The sequence below is a fragment of the Hippocampus zosterae genome, chromosome 4 (genome assembly GCF_025434085.1).
Source record: "Hippocampus zosterae strain Florida chromosome 4, ASM2543408v3, whole genome shotgun sequence".
Taxonomy (NCBI): Eukaryota; Metazoa; Chordata; class Actinopteri; order Syngnathiformes; family Syngnathidae; genus Hippocampus; species Hippocampus zosterae.
The window spans coordinates 6,612,121-6,627,324 of record NC_067454.1 but is presented as its reverse complement, the minus strand read 5'-3'; the positions used below and the strand labels follow the sequence as shown (position 1 = coordinate 6,627,324).

At 42.3% G+C, this 15,204-nt stretch overlaps 2 protein-coding genes across 3 annotated transcripts; both read right to left on the bottom strand.

Moving 5' to 3' along the window:
* Positions 1 to 718: 718 nt before the first annotated feature.
* tm2d3 (TM2 domain containing 3) lies at positions 719 to 4,198 on the bottom strand. 2 transcript variants are annotated; one of them, XM_052064387.1, is made up of 7 exons: positions 4,036 to 4,198; positions 3,686 to 3,787; positions 3,062 to 3,225; positions 2,782 to 2,956; positions 2,200 to 2,275; positions 1,947 to 2,108; positions 719 to 1,910 (listed from the first exon to the last, which is right to left on the bottom strand). In XM_052064387.1, the coding sequence occupies exons 1-7, from the start codon at positions 4,133 to 4,135 to the stop codon at positions 1,841 to 1,843; spliced, it is 849 nt and encodes a 282-aa protein (XP_051920347.1). In that variant the 5' UTR covers positions 4,136 to 4,198; the 3' UTR covers positions 719 to 1,840. The 2 variants fall into 2 exon arrangements, with proteins under 2 accessions (XP_051920347.1, XP_051920348.1); XM_052064388.1 differs by lacking the exon at positions 719 to 1,910 and having other exon boundaries at positions 1,934 to 2,108.
* A 551-nt stretch (positions 4,199 to 4,749) lies between these two features.
* On the bottom strand, positions 4,750 to 14,743 carry tars3 (threonyl-tRNA synthetase 3). The gene is made up of 19 exons (XM_052064303.1): positions 14,397 to 14,743; positions 13,638 to 13,721; positions 12,990 to 13,177; positions 12,794 to 12,917; positions 12,240 to 12,364; positions 12,027 to 12,144; positions 11,259 to 11,323; positions 11,085 to 11,163; positions 10,846 to 10,992; positions 10,023 to 10,121; positions 8,387 to 8,553; positions 8,138 to 8,300; positions 7,826 to 7,963; positions 7,495 to 7,572; positions 7,323 to 7,423; positions 6,115 to 6,219; positions 5,927 to 5,999; positions 5,723 to 5,837; positions 4,750 to 5,153 (listed from the first exon to the last, which is right to left on the bottom strand). The coding sequence occupies exons 1-19, from the start codon at positions 14,715 to 14,717 to the stop codon at positions 5,005 to 5,007; spliced, it is 2,439 nt and encodes an 812-aa protein (XP_051920263.1). The 5' UTR covers positions 14,718 to 14,743; the 3' UTR covers positions 4,750 to 5,004.
* Between the last annotated feature and the right edge of the window lie 461 nt (positions 14,744 to 15,204).

Below are 15,204 nucleotides of genomic sequence, written 5' to 3'. Positions count from 1 at the left end.
AATGCTGCTACGCTGTGACTATTTGAAAGAAAGCCCCTCGTGCCCCATCATTTTGCGTCAGTAAGGACAGAATGAGAAGGAAAGAGTCCAAAGTAAAGGGACGGCAGCGGCTTTTTATAGACTGCAGTTTCCACAACTTAAGGTAGGCTCGGAACGCACCATGGCAACCGCAGAGGAGACACCGCGGGGCGCCGTTTCACGACGACAGAAGATGGATGAGGGGAATTGGTGGACTTGAGGGTCCGTTGAGGTCGGTCACAAAGAAATGTTTTCGCATTGGCAATGATAAGAGAGGACAGTGGGTGAGTGTCTTACGTGAAACGGGCATGAAATCACTTTGTTCTCTTTGCTCCCTAAAAAGACAAAAAAAATGCTCTTTTTGTGGTCAAACATCATTCGCACATGATTACACAATCATCCTCATTAGGGAATGCTGCATGTAATTGCAAGGCTATGATTAAGCCATTATCCTTCATAATCATGATAATCCCATTTAATGTTACGCCCTCGTCGACCATTATATCTAATTTTCCTCTAATCTCGGAGCAAAAATTCATTCAAAGACTCCCATATTAATTTCCAAACAAATTCATCTTTTTTTCTTTTCGCCTTACAATAATCATCATATTATATACTTCCAACGCAAACTCATGTGCTCCGTTAGTGGAAAACTTACTTTGCATCACTGACTATTAAAATGGTCGCAGTCAGTCAAAAACAGATTTGATAAGATTTTATTATACACAACTCAGGAAATGTTATTTACAGTGTTTTCAACAAAAAAATTTAAATACACATAAACATTCAATTGCACGTGGCAAATATTTGCAAGATGTGGTGAGAGGCGGGTCGGAGCTCTGAATATCTTGCTTGTGACGTCACTTCCGGACAAATCCTATGATCCGATCAGTTGTGCATTTGCATCATAGTAGGAAGTGTGACAAATTAGTGTTAATCTGGACAAACGCACAGTAAGAGCTCACGTTGGCCGCATTGCAAAGTTAATGACAGCTCCAGTTCGCAAAATGGATGAAAATTGTTTGAGCTGCGGCCCCAACTTCTGTTCCAGCTCAAACAGTCCCGCTGAAAATGCAAAAGTGCCGAGTTGACTCAATTCCACCCCCCCCTCAATTCGGCATTGGTGAACTCCTTAAAAACAAACAAAAGGACAGTTTTTAGCAGTCGTGTGAAAGGGCCTGAACAATTTCCAACAATAGAGGAGAAGCTATCCTTGGGTTTATTTTCTTACAGTTGTGGCCTGAACTTCTGGTCCAGCTCTGAAAATTACCTCCGATGCCAGAAATTGCTGAGTTGACTTCCCCCACCTATTCCGCGAGGGCGTAATTTGTTTAGAACATGCTGATAAAATACTTTTTTTTTAATCGGCGGAGTGAAAGGACCCCTTTTTGCTGAAATAATATTTTTATGACAATACTGTAAATAAGTGACGGGGTAGAGGTTGAAGTTCTTTACATTTGCGACCCATTGATCGCTCAGCATGTCACTTGATTGCGTCCGCGTCAATGTTATGTTCCTTGCGCTCGGTGAAAGAAAACCAGTCATTGCATTTTGCCGGTCCGAGACCATATTGGCAGCTGTCTTAACGGAGCGAGCCCACGCCAGGATGTAATTGCCGGTTCCTGGTGGCGGTGGAGCCCTCCATCTGCACGCTCGCACCGGAGGAGGCTGATTGGGATGGAGGTGCCATATGTGTGTGTGTGAGCATGAGTGTGTGTGTATGCACAGGCACACACTCATCTTCATCCTTGGGTGAGAGGCAGGAAAACACTTCCTGCGTGTTAGCAGATGGGAATGCCGGGGCGGTGCTGACAACGCAGTGTCAGTAGATCATCAGTCCTTGGAGCACGAGCCGTGTCTCAAACATCATCATGTTTTTGGGGCTTTTTTTTGTTTTTGTTTTTTGGGGGTGGGGGGGGGGGGTTTAGATGTAAAGAGAACCGTCCGCCGGGCCCACGTAACCCACGGCGATGAGAAGCACATCTATCAAAGTCCAAATGCCCAGTCCTCCGAAGCTGAAGAGCTTGCCCAGACCCTCTCTCCACTGTCCCAGGTAAAAGCGGTCCGCCCCAAAACCGCCCAGGGTGATGCTGCACAAAGAGTAGACACAAAAAATGAATAATCGGCTCGCAGGTTGCCCACGAAAGGTAATATAAAGTCTTTTGTAAGCTTTGATTATACCTGAGCGCCAACGCCGTGGACCACTTGTATCCTCCAGTCCAGTTGCAATACAAACGCTTCTGAAAACGCCTTTTGCCTACAAATAAACTAGTGTGAGCAGACGGAACATGCTCATGCTTAAAATCAACTCAATGGAGTTTTGCAATGAATTCCTTCCTGTAACAACAAAATAGCATTTTTGTCTGGTTTGATGGTACATAATGGTTTTCAACAGTCACGGTGTCAAAACTGCTCAAGGGAGCTTTACTCTTCTAAAAATTATAATTATATTTAAATTATATCAAATTCAGATGCATTTTATTTTTTAAAAATCAGACCAATGAAATCATAATTTTGTAACAAAGCACAGGCCGATATCAGATTTAGATGGTATGATAACCATCACGAAAAATATTACAGTTTCATTGTATCATAGCATCTTGTAACCTGCTTAGGCGTCCCCTTCCAAAAAGTAAACTTCAGAGCACTTTCAGTGATAAAATGTTCATGTATGCTCCATATTCTCATTTCAAAACATGACCAAAAAGAATGCATAACGCCAAACCAAAGCAAGCGTGTTGCAAGGATTCTTCAGAAGCGTACCTAAACAGTGAACGTGTTCCAAGACATCACAGGTGGCATTGTAGCGCTGCCGGGGGCAGGCCACAGTCATGCAACTGGTGGAGTTGGAGCAGCGGTACTGCCTCGAGTCCAGCTGCCAACAGAACTGACAGGTGACGGAAAGAGAGAAGTTGCTTTGCTGCTGGCCTGACTCTCCCTAAACAAAGCACAAAAATTAAATCAGGGCTGAGACACAAGAAGCAACGCAATAAGGAATGATGACTCCAAAAAAAAATGAAAGGAGGAAAAAAAAACAACTTACAACACAGTGAACGCCTTTTTTGGCTTTACAGGAGAAGGAAGTCAGTTTCCCGTAGGTGCAATTGTGTTGATAATTGCACTGCATGCAATCAGCGGGCAAGCGACTGCAAAGTCCCCCACTGGGACATTTGGAGGCGTAGTTCACGTCATTTCCAGCGGGAGAAGCTGCAATCAAAGACAGAAATGTAAAAAGGAATATTTTTTTTCCTGCATATAAAATATGGAGGTAGATGCCTGTTCCTAATTTTGGCTGTAAAAACCTCAGAAATCATAAAACCTGGAGACATGGGACACACTTTTAAGTTGCATCATTCGTAAATCAAAGTAACTATTGTAGATGGATGTTCGAAAATTTGACATTACTGTGCCGTGGTAAACAAAGAGTCCATGTCATCTTTTGCTTTTACATTTTCGTTTGACTTGCGAAGAGATTTAAGGTTGATCTTGTATGTATAAACATTTGTTTGCGATGCAAGCAAAGAGTATAGCTGAGGGAGAAACCTCCACAATGCATTGACCAGTAATCAAACCCCAGCAAGAATTGTACCACTGAACCAGTAATGCCTTGCACATGAAGGAAAACAACACACAACTACAGCATAGTAGGTGAATGAATGAAGACTACCCGTGGCTGCAGCAGGCACCACCGGGCTGGTGATAACCAGGCCATGTTGGGCTTCTCTGGCGTACGGAGGATCCTGGCCGACGTGCGGGGAGCTCAGATATCCTGAACGGCAAAACACAAGCATCAATCATGGCGGTTACAATAGATCTTTTGCACGTGACAAATCACTGCTTGAATCGAAATAACCATCACCAAAAAGCTAATTACGTCATATGTGAAATGCGACATTTGATGGACAAGCAGCGTCCGGGCGCAGCTAGCTAGCCGTTTTGAGTTTTAGCGAGATCCGCTTGCTGTGCGCTTTTCCATGTACATTTTAAACTTTCACAGTCAGCAAAGAAAGAACGTACCATTGACACACTGCAAAAAAAGGTCCGTACACAAGAGGAGAACGATTCCGTAGCTTTTGAGGAATCGCCCCTTATCAGGACGCCACTGTTTACAAGCCATTTGTCCCTTGCTTGTCTTCCTTGTTGCGTCCTCCTTTTTTTCCCTCTTTGGTTGCTCGCTTGTAGCGGTTGGTGGAATGAAGCGCATTGTTGCCCTCTATGGCCACATGAGGTACAACAACAGCAGCTCATGATTTCTTCTATGAAAGGTTTGACATTTACATATATCAGTTTGACGCTGTTGAAAAATATACTGAGGATTCACTTCTCAAATGTTATTGGGGGTTTATTTTACATCCAAATCGGACATGCTTATCTATGTCATGTTTTGTGACCTAAAAAATTAGAACAATGGAATTCATTCTAAAACTTAACATTGCTAATGAAGTGTTAAACTGGGATGAAAATAAATACATGATATAAATAAAGAAAATAAAATGTGCATAATATTTAGATTTTTTTTAAAAATTGATCAATTTTTATGTTTACAAATGTTTTTTTCTTCCTAATTGAACTTTAACCTGGTTCAATTTGACCCACAACATAAAAGGAGGGAGAGTCCACTAACCAGTTGTGGGAAGAAACACCTAAATGAAGGGAACATAATCTAAACATGATAAGTCTTGATAAGGTAAATGCCTGACCTTTTTTGGAGGGTACAAAAACAAAACAAGATGCACTTCAACATTTCATTTATTTTCCTTCGAAGAGGACACTGTAGGCCAGTTACGTCATCATCTTTCATAATGGCAACCGACAAACACATTTCTTGAACCCATCAACCCCCTCTGATCAAACACGGTGACATTTTGCCCCATTAACAGACACATTCCCAGTACCACTTTTATACGAGACACTTTTTCAGCAATTCCATTCTCATCTGGGGAACACTGAGGTACTCAGACACCCCGCTTGGCTCATCAAGCACCCTCAGAACTCCTCTTCTGCATTTCGACAGCGGGCCTGCTTTAGAAGGCTCAGGCGGGCCAACGCATCGGCCACCGATATTTCGCCGTGGACTTTGTTATCCCTGGTGCGCACGTTGACTCCGCTGGTCATCTTCTCCTTCTCGCCAACCACTGCCAAGGCATGATGAATTCAACACCGGTTCATGCCAAGTAACACAGCTCCCCTAGCACATGGCCCCCACTTAGTGTTGGTGAATTTGTCACTGATGGGGTGTTAGCCAGCACAAAACTCAGGGGAAAATCAGACCAACTGTCGAGTCTAACACAGTCTAAAATTCAATGAGACGAACGAACAAGTGATGAGAGAAGTGTGCCCAAAATGGTTTAATGCCAATATTTTCAATGTAGGGACTGTACTAAAATTATAAAGAAAACAAATAAGAATTAAGTGAATATAAACACTCAATATTCTGCATGTAATAGACACAAAAGTTAAGATTCAATTATGGCTGACAACTCGATTGGTTTTGTCATACATGGAATAAATCCACCAAAAATGCCATTATTGCACCTTTTTGAACCATTACTTGGAACAAGGCTTCTGTATATCTTTATCATCAAGACAATTTTGGCGGGGATCTTTGTTTATTTATTGCTTGTAAGATTCACTGTTTGACTCTTGAAGCTATGATAACACTAACAAAATACTGATTTTGTTTCGTGTCAAGGCAACAACTTACCCAGAATGAAGTTATATTGGGCCAGTTGAGCATTGCGGATTTTTTTATTTAAAAGGCACCCAGAATCCAGGTCAGAATCCGCCATCATGCCTGCATCTGTGAACTGCTTACACACCTAAAAAGCAAGAAACGGTGCCCGTGTGGTTTTGGTGACCTCAAGGAGATGCTCTTTGTTGTGGTTAAGACTGAAGCGAGGCGACTCACCTTCTTGGCATAGTCCTCGCAAGATGGGTTGACAGGCAATACCATCACCTGCCTTGGAGAGATCCAAAGAGGCCTGGTGGTCGGGACAAGTATAAAAAAAAGAAGCATAAAGTTCTGGGAGCATTATTACAAATTTTATTATTATTATTATTAATTTATTGATGTACGGTTACCAGAAAGTCACTCACCATTTCCCAGCATAGTTTTCTGTCAGAATTGCAATCATTCTCTCCACAGAGCCCAAGATGGCCCGATGGATGATAACAGGACGAGCTTTGTCATCGCCATCCTTTCTGTAGGCAAGATGAAGAAAAAAAAAAACCTACACCTGTATGGGTGTAAACTACTTACTCGACATTATCCTTAACCAGGCAGTCTTGGGAGACTGGATATGGTTAAAGTCGAGTTAGCAAGAGATTGAGGGTGTCAGTCATTCAGTGAATTATTGAGAAATTGAGTCTGGTAAAAAAATCAGTCACAAAATCAAGCAAATGATTGATTCAGTCATTGAGCTCTTTTGAATTTTCTCTCTGGGTATCAAATTAAAACAAAAATTGGCAGGCCGATTCCCAAAGTGCAGTCATTTTTTTTTTCTAGCACGCAATTTTTTTTTCTTCCACAGCTTGCACTCCAGATAAGCAAAATTACACTGATTGGCTGTAGTAAGACTGGCGTAAGAATTTATTCCGACTACGTCTGGACAACTGAGACATTGTGGTGAGAGGTGTGTGCAGCTCCCAATAAGTCAGTACTATCGATATCTGCTAACAGAAAGATGGCATAATTGGAATTAAGAAAGATTAGTGCTGACTTTTGTCTCAATCTTATACCCATGGGCATTTCGTTGGAAGTTGCTGGTGTGTGTGTGTGTGTGTGGGGGGGGGGGTGGGGGGTGTCAAAGCATGTCTTTGCAAACATACACCAAAAAAAAAAAAAAAACTGAACAATAACTTGGTCATTGATTCACTGGATCATTCAGCCATTGACACAGTGATAGTTAATCACCAAGTCGCATAGTTAAATATGGCAGTCAGTTAGTTAATCATTCATTGAGTTAGCCTCTGTTGGATCACTGGGAGCCAATTATTGAGGTTGCCATCAAGGCAATTATGTACTGAAACCTGGTTTCATAATTCAATGAGTCAATCGCCAATCAGCCAGCTAGCTCCTCAGTCATTTATTAAGTTTATTATTGAATGAGAATGTTGGTCGGTCAGTCGCTCATTGACGCGTTCATCGAGCCGGTCAGTCATTCAAGCACTTATCATCAGTGCGTCTGTAATCCGTGTGGCTAAACCCTGTTTGCCTGGGCAAGTAGATTAAAAGGTCATCCTTAGAGCTCGGTCAGTAAATCAAAACCTGTGCACTGTGTCGGTGTTTCGATCGGGCGTCTCACCCCACAAAGGTCAGGTCGAAGCGGATGGGAAGCTGGAAGTCCAGTTGAATGGTTGCACACTGGTGGTAACGACCAATGGCGTCTTTGATTTTAATGTCAATCTATAACGGCGCAAACATAAGTGTTAACGCATAACACATTCTTATGCTGTATGTCTTTTGAGTGAGCTGACCTTGGGCCCATAGAATGCACCGTCTCCTGAGTTCAGTTTCCAAGGCTCTCCAAACTCATTGAGGCTGTTCTCCAATTGCTGGCAAACACGAGTCAGTCACACATTCAAAAGCATCAAAGGATTACACCGTGAATACACCACGATAAACATTTTTTGGGGTGAATGCTCATAGTAACATGTATAAAAATGGCTGTATTCAAAATAACGTTTTGAACTTGAGGTAGATCTGGTGCACATCTCTGGCATGCACCAAATATTCCGTACCACAAAAAAAAAAAAAAAAACGGAATCAGAATGAGTGAACCGTTAGATCCTGACCAGCGATAGATACCTTCTCAGCTTTGTTCCACACGGCAATGTCACCAAGGTACTTCTCCGGGCGGGTCGAGAGGTGAAGCTGGAAGGAGAAGCCAAACACGCTGTAGACACTGCGCAGGAAGTCCAGGCAGCCTTTCATCTCAGACTCAATCTGAGGAGTAAACATTGGAAAGAAATCAAAGTGAGTACAAACATTTTGTGACAATTAATTAATTAATTGCTCAATTAATTAATTGATTAATTAATAGCAATAATAACTCTGGTTTCCTCCCGCGTTCCAAAACATCGCATAGCAGGCTAATAGATTGCACCATGGACACAATACCTGATCCATGGTGCAAAAAATGTGAGCATCATCCTGCTGGAAACGTCGCACTCTGGTCAACCCAGTCAGCGTTCCAGATAGCTCGTTGCGGTGGAGGACCCCAAAGTCAGCCAGCCTGAGGGGGAGCTCCCTCCACGAGCGAGGCCTATGGCCGAACATCAAACTGGCACGCGGAAAACACGGCAAAGAAATCAAATTAATCATGAGATTTTTTTTTAAAAAGGAGAAGCAAGGAAAAGGTGGTGTAACCAGTGTCCAGGGCAGTTCATGGGTTTGAGTGCGAAGGTGTCGTCCTCCACGGTGAAGGAAAACATGTTTTCGCTGTAGTGCTGCCAGTGGCCTGACGTCTCCCACAGCTTGCTGTTATAGATATTGGGGGAGGCTACTTCCTGGAAGCCTCTTCTCCAGTACTCAGCCTAAGTGAGAAACGCACAAATATCACTTGCTTTCAACGCAAAGACCATGAGGAGTTAAGTATTCTGTGTTACATTCAGAGTCTGGTCATGGCTGGTGACATTTTGTTTTTGGTTAGACTGAAAAAAAAAAACAAAAAAGAATGGAACGAAGACAGCTAGCAAAGCCTGAGAAAGTCAATTTGAAGTTTAACACCTGATACCCATGTATGCCGCCATGTTGTAGCGGCTTCAACACTTATCTTATAAGTCTCAGCAGATGCTGCATATAATAGTCATTTGCATTTATCGTATGGTTGATAGCATCGTATTCTCTTAATGTTTATTCAGTCACATAGTCACTCCACCGCTTGACCGTTAATATCGCCTTCTCACACAGGCTATATATACACGTGTGCATTTTTTTTTTTTTGCTACCGAGAATGCCGCTGCCTATTTTTGCAGCTGTTCACCTCCTTTTCACGATCGCGTTTATTTTTTCATGTGCATTTTAATACTCCAAGTTATACGGTAAATATGCTCACAGATATTGTAGGGATTTATGATTCGTTTAGCTTATTCTTCTGTGCTGCCGCTACTCTCCATTCCATTCGTGCAAAAATGCAATTTACCCTTTGAATGGTCTAAGCAAGGCCCCCCCCCCACCCCCAGTGGGAAATAAGATGATAATGTTTGCCCGAAGGTGGGTTGCCAAGATCCATTGACGACATGTGTCGTGGAGGGGGGAACTGATGGGAAATGGTGGAAGTGACACAGTCACACTACGACAGCTTTGCTCCAACAAGCCGAGCAATGTGAGAGACCTTCTTGGCCTTGTTTTGCGTTCTCATTCGGGCTGTGAAAGTTGTCAAGGAGAAATATGTCACAGGTACATGTTCCATCGAACGACACGTGATTGGATCTGTTCCCAGTCAAGAACCCATCTCTTTCTCAAATTTGATAACAGGATGACTTTGCTCAACTATTTAGATGCGGCATTTCTTACCATCAAACGGGTAAAACTTAATATGAGGCTACGGGGAAAACAGTGTCGCCATTTCGAAACTAATGCACAAATCACATACCGGTACTTCTCAATATGAAGGACTGTTTCTGTTTGAGTGTTGAGAAAGGAGTATGGTTGAGTCTTCAAGGTTCAGAATTTTAATTATCTCGTGAACTTGATGTGGTCATGATTCATGGCTATTTTTAAAAATACACTGCTGTCAGGATTACACAAAATAAAAGTCATTTTATGGTTATAAGATAAGAAAACCTTTATTAGTCTCGCAATGGAGAAATTCCCAATTCACAGCAGCAAAGTGATGAAAGGAAGAAGTAGAACAATAAAATATAGGAGCTGCTGGAAAGGCAGCCACTCTCGCTGGTTTCTTTTTAGCCTTTAATCTACTAAATGCTATTCGATTATGTGTAGCTTCTTTGAAATATGCAAAATAAACTAAACAAAAGCTTCAACCTGCCACAATTCTCACCCTGATGAATTCCATGAGGGTGTTGTAGATGTAAGCCCCGCGCGGCAGAAAGAAGCAACTCCCAGGACTGAGATCGTGGAAGAAGAACAGCTCCTGATCCTGTCAAGTGAACCAAACATAAACAACCTTTATGAACATTTCGGGATTTGATATCCACGAAGCACAGTGCTGACATTGAAAACAACCAAACTGGTGGCAACTCAATGGCTCTTGCTGAGAATGTGGACACATGCGGTCGCTAGTGAGGAACTGCCTTGTGCAACCCCATGCTGGGGACCCAACTGGGGAGCGAGGATGACTAGAGCAGTTTCAAAATGGGGTCAAAACTGAGTGAGCAGAGTGAGTCCTGCTACTGAATGACAAGCAACTTATTGAATTGAAATTCGTCCATCCATTTTGTAATTCGCTTATCCTCACAAGGCTGTCGAGCGTGCTGGAGCCTATCCCAGCCGTTTTCAGGCAGTAGGCGGGGGACACCCTGAACTGGTTGCCAGCCAATCGCAGGGCACACAGAAACGGACAACCATCCAAGCTGACACTCACACCCCGGGATCATTTTGAGTGTTTAATCAACCCGCCATGCATGTTTGGGAATGCGGGAGGAAACTGGAGTACCCGGAGAAAACCCACGCAGGAAAGGAAAGAGCATCCAACCCCCCCCCCCACACACACACACACACACACACAAATCCAGATAATACAAGTGTCAAAATATTAAAATATTATTAAGAATGTATGCATATTACCACTATTGTCAATTCCAATAAATTGTTGTGGCGTTTCAAATACAAATACATTTCCCATCAAGCGAACGCCAATTTACTTTGCCAATTTTGCGATGGTCCCTATTCTTGGCCTCCTCCTGGAAGCGTTCCCACTCTTTGAGCATCTTTGAGTCAGGGAAGGAGATCCCGTAAATCCTCTGCAGCGTTTCCATGTCAGAGCGGCCCTCCCAGTAGGTGGCAGAGTTCTGGCAACAGAGACAGAGAAACGGAGAGAAGATGCTAAAACTGTACATCCACTGATGTGAATGACCAATGCACAAAGTTCTTAAGGGTGCACCTTGTAGAGCTTCATGGCTTTGATCTTGCCGGTGTGCCTCACGTGAGGACCTCTACAGAGGTCTATAAGGGGCCCGCATCTATCCAAGACCCATCATAATGATTAGCTTGGCAAAGATTAAAGAAGAAGAAGCAAGCATCATGTTCACCACAGTCCTGTCTGACAGCAACGAACCTGTAAACTGTAGTCGTGGGTGTGGTGACCTTCTCGTTCAGAATGCGGCACTTGAATTTGTTGTACTGGAAAAATAAAAAATATCCGGGTCACCCAACTAATAATAATCCAGGTGACTTTGAGTCAGCTGCAATTTTCAGATGTCTCAAAAGGATTAGCCTCACCTTAAATCATCAATTTTTTTCCTTCAAATTCTACTCACACATGCACACACATCCCAGCCGATGATTTGAAATACATTTTGCAATTTTTGTTAATGTATTGAAATTCTTTAAAAATATTTTTTTAAATCCTATTCATAGCACAAACTTCCTTTTTCCACTCATCATCCTTGAGACGTTCGTACAGTTTAAGGAGAGTTCAGATTAAATACATTTGCAATCATTTAGAGAAAAAAAAACAATTGATACCTTTTTTGAATGAATTTTGAGATGGAATACAAATCTATTCCATTTTGCAATCTGGCTGTAACAATAAAACACCCTTACAAGACTTAACATATGCACTATACTGCATGTCCCTGTTGTATTTTATTGAGAATTAGCGCTGGGAATCGATTCGGAAATCCAAAATCGATTTGATTCAATTCACAAGGGCCTGATTTGATTTACTCAATTCGATCAATCAATTTTTTTCTTAAACCCAGCCCTACTAAGAAAGCATACATACTGTCACCATGTCATATTATGACAGAGGTTGGTGACGCGTGAAAGCCTTCGTGGAGGTTTGGGCTCTCTTCATATTCATGTTTCTCAACATCTCTCTCACCTTGAACATCTTCAGCAGCGTCTCCTTGGTAACCTCAAGCCTTTCAAAGGCTTGTTTCTCCTTCACTACCATCTTGCACAAGTTCTCCAGGTCCCCAAAGTCGGTACTGGACACGTTCCTAGACAAAAAAAAAAAAATTGAATAATGATGTCATTGTGTTCACCGTTGTCATTTTTGACAAAACCGCATGGGTTGCTTGGCAGATAATCTCACTTTGTTCCATCGAGGAACATGTCGTAGTAGAAGCCATTCTCTATGGGGGGTCCGTAACATAAACAGCCACCATAGAAGCATTCCATCGCTTCGCCTAGGATGTGAGCGCTGGAGTGCCAGTACACCTGCAAGGAAAAAAAATTGGAAACTACTTTGTATTATGATAAGCTGTACTTATTGGATCTCCCTTCGCTGCTTTAAATATTGGATATGTGCAAACAACTACAAAACATAATATTCATGGCAGATAAGTCGGAATGAACTAAATCGTCTGCCATGTGTCAAATAGGGAGGTCAAGGGCCACTGTAAAATTAGAAAGCAAGAAAAAAAATATCTGCTACGGGCACCACTTCCACCATAGTTCTCTCATAATAGGACATATGCAAACATCCCAATGACTGATGCTTAAAATTGGGAAAAAAAGTTGGACAGTTTGGTTTGAAGTGGCAATTTTGACCAAATTGAGGGTCTTGTACTTTGAGGAACCCTACACATGAGCCCCATTTGGAAACTGCGATATCAAAGAGTGACATCAAAAGTCTGTCTTGCTCACTGCTTGTGCATCCTCATTCTCAAAGCGTAAAATCTCCAGCGAGCAGTCGCGCTCCAGTGGTCTGTCCAAGTCCCACAGCTCCCCGTTCACTCGAGATATCACTGCGTTGTCAGCCAGACCCTGACTGGAGGCCAAAAAGAAAAAAATAAATTATGCGCTGACCAAGTATTTATTTTCCATCAGGAACAATATTTACCTGATGTCACATGCCACTTGGTACGGGGTGGTGACCCAGGACGTGCCCGCCAGCTGACGCCCATTGGGTAACTCCACCGTGATGGGCTTCCCCTCTAAAGCTCTCTTGGCCCGGAGGGCATCGCTTTCCTTCTTCAGCACCTCGTAGAGGCTGAGGCGCTCATCGACAAAAGCCGGCCAGGCCTTCAGCTGCCATAAAGGTCTTGGTTAATTAATACAGCAAACCCCTGCATTGTTGCAATTCGACATTTGTTAATTCAAATACTTATTCTATTTGCTGAATAACCCGCCCATTCCCTGTTTTTAACCCTTCGGCCTAAGTCACGTCTGGTTATATATCTTTGGCACCATCTGTTGCCGTTTTGGTGTCTAGCATCTACGTTGAACTGGTAGCCTTGTGCAATTGAAAAAGTATGTTGTCGCCATCTTGTGGCATCTCTAGGGAATTTACTGGATTTATATTTTTGTGTCAGAGTTTGGTGCCAAACCCCTGCAGGAATGCATCGTTTTTTTTTTTTTTAATAGCACTAATCTTCAAGTTAAATTGCTCACTCCTGTGTTGGCAGACCTGCCAACCACAAAAAAAAATAACAAAAAACATGCCGCCTTCCAATACATTTTGCCCGAAATTTAAAGTTAGGATATTCACCCCTTTTGCGGTTCCATCTGAATGTTTTTTGGGCTGCTGCTTCTCCTTGTTTTTATCGCCTGGTTTGGCATCAGAGCTGCTCACCTGCATGAAAAAGAGGTACACTGTCTTGAAAGGACATATAGGCATTTTTTAAAAACATGCCTGTGAAATGGTTTCATCAAAATCACCCCTCGCATCACGTGTAATGACACTTTATCCTCAATCTGTTTTCAGAGTGTAGTTTTCTCTCTCTCTCACACACACACACCACACACACACACACACACACACACACACACACACACAAACAAAACACTGGGGTTTGACATGACAGTGGTTCAGTGCCGCTTGAAAATGGATGATCTTCAACCAGCCTAGCTTCAAGTCATGGCGAAAGTAACTGTAACAATTATAATTTATTTTATATATTAGTATTAACTTAACATGATAAATTTTCATCATGTGCCAACATAAAAGTCAATTGATTTCCATGTGAATTTCTTGCAAAGTCAACTAATCTGGGCTGATATTCTACAAGTACGTCATGACCAGAAAGTTTTTCCAGATCATGTTTATTTTGATACGTCTATTTGATTAGGTAAGGATTGTAGTAAATTACACAAATGCGAATACATCGAAAGAACACTTCTCAAGATATCGTGCAATAATTAATAGCAGTAGTAATAAATTTGAGAATCGCATCTTTCACTGAGGTTGTGAAAAACAATAGTAGTTGGCGAACCAAAACGGTTATGTAAACCCCTAGTTATTCATCACCTTTTTAGCAGCAGCTTTGTTATTCATCTGCCCTCCTCTGACGGCATCCCCCCCGGCAGCTTTTCCGCACTCGCCCCCTGGCTGTGATCTCTTGCCCGGCTCCAGCTCCAGTTCCAACCGCAGACCCCGGCGCAGGTGCAATAGCCGGTACTTGAGCTTCTCATTCTCCGACCTCAGCTCCTCCAGCTGCGAGGAGACCCCCGCATCGCCGGCAGGGCCCAAGTCCCGGTTGATCCCGTCCTGAAGGGTGGTGATCTCGCCAGCAAGAAGCCGAATTTGCTCCTCCTGCGCTGCGAAGCGTGCGGCCAAGTAGTCCGCCATCTTTAAATGCCCACTGTTTGGGCAATGAACGCGGACTTCCGGTGGCGTTTTATCAGACATCGTTCAAAAAGATCGAAAAGATAAAGGACACAATAGCTGAAAAATAACATTACATTGTTGCGTTGCACACGTATTTCATGCAAATAAACTAAATTACATTGAACTAAACTAAACTGAAATAAAACAATTAATTTTTTTGAATGTCACTTCTGAGGTATATTTTTTATTTGTAGTGCCATGATGAAAATAATATATACATATATTATAAATTCCTACAATTAAACACAAATAATGTTATCATCGACAAAGTGTTCATATTTGATGTGTATTATCCTTTTTTGTCTTCCGGAAATTATGTTTTGAAATTGATAGTCTTTATTTCAATAAGCAATACGGTCGAATAGGTCATTAACCCATAAAATCTGTGATATATTTCTAAAATCATTCATCGGAGTCAGGCAAATGAAACCACTACACCGCTGATGAT